The 7,052-nt window shown below is 35.1% G+C and overlaps 1 protein-coding gene across 6 annotated transcripts; it reads left to right on the top strand.

Annotated features, from left to right (window-relative positions):
* Positions 1 to 2,279: 2,279 nt before the first annotated feature.
* Positions 2,280 to 6,093, top strand: LOC131005068 (factor of DNA methylation 5-like). Of its 6 annotated transcripts, none has more exons than XM_057931866.1 (7): positions 2,285 to 2,459; positions 2,621 to 3,057; positions 3,239 to 3,397; positions 4,286 to 4,504; positions 4,592 to 4,799; positions 5,189 to 5,554; positions 5,618 to 6,093. In XM_057931866.1, the coding sequence occupies exons 2-7, from the start codon at positions 2,656 to 2,658 to the stop codon at positions 5,983 to 5,985; spliced, it is 1,722 nt and encodes a 573-aa protein (XP_057787849.1). In that variant the 5' UTR covers positions 2,285 to 2,459; positions 2,621 to 2,655; the 3' UTR covers positions 5,986 to 6,093. The 6 variants fall into 6 exon arrangements, with proteins under 6 accessions (XP_057787850.1, XP_057787846.1, XP_057787845.1 ...); XM_057931864.1 differs by having other exon boundaries at positions 2,285 to 2,470; positions 5,138 to 5,554; XM_057931865.1 differs by having other exon boundaries at positions 2,286 to 2,470.
* The last annotated feature ends 959 nt before the right edge of the window (positions 6,094 to 7,052 follow it).

The raw sequence follows: 7,052 nt of genomic DNA, 5'->3' as shown, positions 1-7,052 counted from the left end.
TTTAATCAATTTTCATATCTAAAAACTATTAAATATCTAAAAATCATTATATTAATATTCTACACCTTCGGGATATTGGGTTAATCATTTACATCTTATTATATATAATACGATTATGAGTCCAATTCTATGTGATTTTTTGTGCTTATTTTTCTAAATTAATTTTCATGACTTTTACTTTTTAATCAATTTATTTATCTTAAATTTCACATTGAAATTTTAACAAGCTTCACCAATTGTAGTCATGTATTTATTAGGATCAGTAAATTCACCAACAATTAAATTTGACCAATTAATTAGTTGGTCAAATAACTTTTTATCACTATACGAGTTTATGAATAAAATAATTGATTAGTCAATTAATTAGCATCAATTACTCACAAATAAACCAATATAATTAATAGTGGAATTGCTTGATTCCAATATCTAACAAATTTGTAATTTGTAATTCATTTGTCAATATTTAATTATTTGCTCATTCTTACTCTCCACGATCTGAACGGGGAATTGGGAGGAGCGTGCTAAAGCAAATGACATAATCAAATTAAGTCGCCCAAATCGACGGCAGTAATCTTAGCATTGAGGAGTGGTTGCATCTGCGAAGCAACTTCTTCGTGTTGTTTGTTGTTGAGGAAGAAGGGCACGAGGTTTATCCACCGTCAGGTACGTCGTGCCAGCAATTTTTCATTTCACCTCTGACTTTATGTATGTGTTCTTAATCGTAATTGTTTTTATGTTTTTTTTTGGGGTGGGCAAGGGAGGAATTGGAATCCCAAAAAGTAAAATAAGAAAATAAGGTACGAGCATTTAGAGGTAGAAGAAGATGTGTATGTCCGAAGCAGAGCTCTTCCCACCTTGGTTAACGCTACAATTAATTTGATTGAGGATTTTACGAAAAAATTATGACTCTTAGTTCAATATGTATGTTTCTCTTTTCATTTTATTTTCTTTAATATTCTGTCTTATTTCTGCATAAAGCGTTCTTGGATTAATGAAACACGCTCCTTTGAAGCAGAGAAAGACACATATACTCAAAGATATGTGTTACAGGAATAATCAGACCATCCATTTTTTCTTATAAAATTAATTAATACTAATATTTTTCATTTTTTGTTGCATATGAGTCATATGACATTAATTCTACATCGAATTGATTCTACACGACTGTATAAATATTCTATATATCTTGGAATTAGAATCAATCGTTAGAACATCCACTGTGGTGCTATCCATAGTGAATGTCACATGTGTGTCACCTTAATAACTACTTTTTTTTATTTAGATGCATAATCAATTATTTTGACTATTTTATTTATAAATTTAAAGAGATTCTATACGAGTTTGAGATGAGAACGCAGAGGTAAAATTACTTTTTAATCGATTTTGTAACATGTATGAATACATAAATAAACCTTTTAAACATCTAAGTTAAAAAAAAATACTTTTTAATATAATTTTAATTTTCTATTACAATTTTACGTGTCTTCTAAAATTTCTTTCAATGAATTATTGAGTATTGTCTCAGAAAAGTGTGCTTCACTATTGGTGATATGAGTTTAATTAATTTTTACATGAGTGTATTATAAGTGAAGGAAGGAATCTGCTTTCATTGTTATTTGTAGTGTCATGATAATGAGATACAAATAAAAATAAAGAATTTATGGTGGACGTGGTAAAATTGTGATAAATTGATAAAGTGTAGATGAAAACATAAAAAGTTTGTGGTAAAATAATGTCAAAAAATAAAAAAAATACATATTCTTATGAGACTTACCAAAATAAGAAAAAATACACAATGTTACGAGAACATAGAGAATATCATATGTAAACAGAAATGTGCAATCTTATGAGAACACGAGGGGCCGGTGCGGCATTGGTGGGGCTCGCGCGAGGCCGGTGCGCGCGACCCCACCGTGGATACTCTAATTTATTAAGTATATTTTCAGTATTAGAAAATTACTCCCTCCGTCCCTGAAATGGCTTCCTCTTTGGAGACGCCACGAGTTTTAAGGAAAAGTTGTAAAGTGTATTGATAGTGGAGAAAAAGTGTTATGATTATTATTGGAAGTTGTGAAAATATATTATAATTAGTATTGAGAGCAGTGAAAAGTGAAAAGTAAGAATAAATAAAGTATTATTAGTGGTGGAGTAGTTGTTCAAAAAAAAAGAAATTATTTGGGGTACGTCCCAAAAAAAGAAAAAGATGAAGTTATTTTAGGGAAGAGAGAGTATAAATAATTAGGGTGACGCAAAAGTAGCGGTAAAAAATCCCTCAAATCGGAAATTTCCTTTTCCTTTTCCTATTTCACTTCTTCACCTCCCAATCTCTTCTTCTGTATCTTCTGCAGATCCAATTTACTCATGTTATTTAAGATTAGGGATCTGCGTATCCACTAGCTTACAAATTCCTTCGGACGCACATACGATTCCGTCGATGCGGCGGCTTCCCTTGCCCCTGGGTATATCTAAGGTTTTAGTTTCCTTCATTTTCTTTTTTCTAATATACAGTACTTTACTTTCTCTTTTTTGCGTTCTTGTATGTGTGTTTGGAGTCAACTTTTCGAACTAGGTGTTCCTTATACTTCATGAGGACTTGTTTTTTTTATGTATTTCTGCTCAGATTCAAATGAAGAAACCAACTGAAACGTTCCAACTATGAACCAAAAAAGCTCAAGAGTTGATGTTGAGGTCGGAAATAGTTCAACCGACAACTTTGACGACCTCAATGACGCACAAGTTACCGATTATAAACAACTTAGTTATAAGCTTTTTCAGTATCGAACATACAAATTAAGGGGCTCCGATGGTGAGTTTGGATGCCCCTTTTGTGATGATTACAAAGATGAGCATGAATGTAAGTACACTCATCTTCTTTTACATGCTATTCGAGTGGCCGAGAGCGAGGAAAGTGGGAAGCACAGAGCAAATCATTTTGGCATGGCTAGATTCTTGGCAATTGACCTTGGTGAGGAAGTGAAAGCAGAAGCTGATCGACTTTCTTGGAGTGAAGATGGAAAGAGGCTCAAGAGGCCGAGACCAGATGAAGATAGCACAGAGGTTAGGTATTTTGAACCTTAGCACATCATCATTACTTCTTTTCTTGTCTGCTGTTTTGGTTGAGCAAATTGCATACGTATCTGTCTGGGAGCTGGCCAAACAAGTAAAAGTTGTAGCTGTTTCCTACATATATAAATGAAGTGTACATTTTCACTACTGCTGTGACATTTATGTTATGCAGAGGGGGGTGGATCTTGCTGATAAGGTTAGACAGCTTGAGGAAGTGCTGAATGAGAGGACAGAAGAGCTCAATGAGATGACAGACGAGCTGAATGATTTATTTACAAGAGAGCGCCAAAGCAATAATGAGTTGCACGGCGTTCGCAGAGAACTGATACAGGTTTGATATCACTCACATAACATAACTAATCTTAGTTATACTGGTAGAAACATTCTTTAGCTTGATTAATGAAGGTTACACGATCATATCTACATGTCTAATGAACTAATAAAGGTGTGAGATATCATTGTGCTCTATCTAATCTTTGAGTTCTGCTATACATTATCTGTATATCAAAATTCAAAATACAGAATCAAGTGTATGACATGGTTGGTAAGGTTACTAATCATATACATGTTCGGAGACTGACAAATGGAATTAAACTCATAACCAGGTTTTACTAAGCATCTCCAGCAACAGCTCCGGCTCTTGTTTACCTGTGCAAAAATTAGCTTTTCCCTAATTTATTAAGGACAAAATGATATATACTCATTCTGAAATATAAAACTTGAAATATTCACATTTTACAAATTATATAAATTATACTACCTATTTAAGACTTTTTTACCCTTATGTTTTTGCACTAATGCTCGACTCGCAATCAACAAATGTCGAGCATTACTGCATTTTCTAAGAATGTTTGACTATTAATGCTCAATTGCTCGACTCGAAATGGTCGAGCATGTCGAGCATTAATGTATTTACCACAAATACACTAATGCTCGATATACTCGACTCGCAATGGTCGAGCATAGTGCATTACCCCCACTAATGCTCGACTTGCATTGGTCGAATTGGTCGAACAAAGTTCGCGATTTCAGCAAAGTTTACAATTTAAGTTAGAGCAACTTTGTCATTTCAACTCCAAAATGGGTAGTTTTTATCGGTTTTTTTTTTTGTTTTTTTATTTTTAGCGGGTATTTTTTATTTTTTGTATTTGATAATGGATAAAAGCAACCATTAACCCATTTATTTATGCTGCTAAATTGGTATATATCTGTTTTCCAGGGCTTGAATGATATTCTCAAGGGAAATCATGTTCACATTGGGATAAAGAATATGGGAGAAATTGATCCCAAAGTCTTCATCAGTGAAATGGAAAAGAGATTACCCCCCATAGATGCTGAGATGAAAGGGGTTGAGTTGTGTTCCTTGTGGCAGGAAAAGATTAAAAATTCTCAGTGGTATCCGTATCAAATCATTGTAGATGATAATGGGAAACCTAAGGTGGTTATGAATGCCTCCTTACAATAATCTACTTCCTAGTCATAGTTTGTACGCTTGTAGTACTTACTCGTGTGGAACTTTGTATAGAGAACACTGAAGGAGGATGACACATCACTTCAAGGCCTCAAGAAACAATGGGGCCAAGAAATTCATGATGCAGTTGTTGGAGCTCTGAGTGACCTCTACGACTACAATCCAAGTGGATGTTATGTGGTTCCTGAGCTGTGGAACTTCAAAGAAAATAGGAAGGCGAAGCTTGATGAAGTCATTAGCTACATCCTTGAAGCTGTTAAAGGTACACTCAATCAAAATAGAGATTTATATCTTGTTTGTGACTAATTGACTAGAAATATTTCACTCTTTTGAGAACCTAGGGCTAACTTGTTGATATATATGTTTATTAATTTGTATATGCACTGCTGCTACTTATTATTTTGAGGAATAGAGGTGAAATACAATCTGACAATAATCAGACTGTCTGACTAGTAGACATAGTTTGATAATTTAATAGCAGCATCTGCTTCTTCCCCCCTTTTCACAAAACTTGGATTAAATATAAATGAGCTTCTGTGTCCTAATTTTTTTCTAATTAGTATCTTGATCTAATCCATTGTATTTTTGCCTTCTTGGCAGATGTTTCTAAGTTGGGAACCACCTCAGAAATCAATAATTCAATAATCAAAGAGCATGGAAAGATAGGAAGGTGTTTGGGTAATCATTCAGATGGCATAGCCAGCATTAGTGATTCTGACGTCTATGAATACAAAGGAAGAATTTATGAGCTATTGAAATTATCAATCCCTTACAAAGTGAGGGGACCTAGTGGTGAACTTAGATGCCCTTTCTGTTCTAATGAGGAAAATCGAGAGTACAACTATCTTCTTCGACATGCTCTTGCGGTAGGTGAGAGCTCCTCTGAGAGTGCAAAGCAGCGAGCAAAGCATTTTGCATTGGCTAAATACTTGGTTATTGACCTACAACATAATGTGGCACAAAGCACAGCATCTTCACCTGCTTCCTCAAGTGGCGGAGACCAGGAAATTGGGGAAGGTTTGCCATCTCCTATTCTCTCACCACGTCTCATTTCTTTTTATACAATGTATTTTTTTGCAGGGGTTCAATCAGAAGCGCAGCTCAATGATGCAACGATAAATGATGAGTTCCCAGTAGTAAATGATTTGAAGAAATTGTCGAGGCAAATGATTTCTCAGTATTTCTGCATGCCAATTGCTCAAGCAGCAAAGCAGCTCAATATAGGGTTAACCTGCTTGAAGAGAAGGTGTAGGGAGTTGGGAATCCCGAGATGGCCATACAGAAAAAGGCGCAGCCTTCAAATCCGAAACAAGGATGTTCAGGCTGAGGCCAACAAGAATGTTCAGGTGGAGACCAACTCGGAGTCCGAGTTAGAGTTAGAGTGCGAGTCTGAGTCCGACGATGAAGGTGATTTGCCATTAAGTAGGAAGTATGCAAGGAAGAAGTGATAATTTGACTACTTGTTTGTATGTAGAAGGTAAGTTGCAGGAATCTTTGTAACAATACAAGAAATTACTCACTCCGTCCTAATATTCTTGATTCGTATTCTTTTTTGAGTCGTCCCATGTTACTTGACTCGTTTTCTTTTTTAGGTGTAATTAGTGAACAATTAAATGTATAATTAATTCTAATATTTAAACCAAAAATCTAACCTTAAAAATGCCCCACCCACCCGATTTCATCCCCTCTCATCTGGTTTCTTTCTCTCTCATGCGCCTCTTCCTCCACACCGTTCTTCCCCTCGCCCACTTCCTCTCGCCGCTGCCACCACCAGGCACCAACCTCGTGCCTCCATCGGGAGGCCGACCTCCCCCTCTTCTCGCCGCCTCCCCCTCTCCTCCACTAACCATTCGAATCCCTTGAGTAGCAATGGAAGTGCATTTATTAAAAAAAAATTATACAAATTAGATATTTGAGTGGTTAGTAAAATCGCCCTTATTTAATTCCAGTTAATCATAAAATCAATTCACCCCAATTACAAAATAAAGTATTATGTGAACTCTACTGCTGTAAATGGAAGTGGAAAAAGATATTATTGACGGATCAAAATGGCAAAAGTGGAAACGATATCGTGGACGGATAGTATCAATTTAGTTTGTTTTTTTTTCACAAAAACTTGGGTACAATCAGATCGATCCGCACCCAAAATAGTGTTATTTATACGGTTCGTGTCAGGATACAGGTTCGGGTCAAGGTGCGGATCAAGATCTAAGTGCATGTGCAAATCGGTTGTACGGTACACCTGATTGTACCCGAGACCACCTCTTTTTTTCCCCCACTTTTGATTGTATTATTATCTCTATTATTAAAATAAGTATTCGAACATTTTTAGCAAAAAAACACTAATATTCGATATTTATCGATTGCAAATCAAGTATCAGTGCAAAATATATTAATATTCGACATAAGAATAACAAATCTTAAATGAGTATATTTATTTTTATAAAAAATAGATACTGTATTTTTTATATTTTATCTTTTAAAATATGTATATATCATTTTGGCTCATAAAAAA

The sequence above is a fragment of the Salvia miltiorrhiza genome, chromosome 1 (genome assembly GCF_028751815.1).
Source record: "Salvia miltiorrhiza cultivar Shanhuang (shh) chromosome 1, IMPLAD_Smil_shh, whole genome shotgun sequence".
NCBI classification, from domain to species: Eukaryota; Viridiplantae; Streptophyta; class Magnoliopsida; order Lamiales; family Lamiaceae; genus Salvia; species Salvia miltiorrhiza.
Note: the sequence above shows the minus strand (reverse complement) of the source record. Positions and strands in the feature narration are given on the sequence as shown.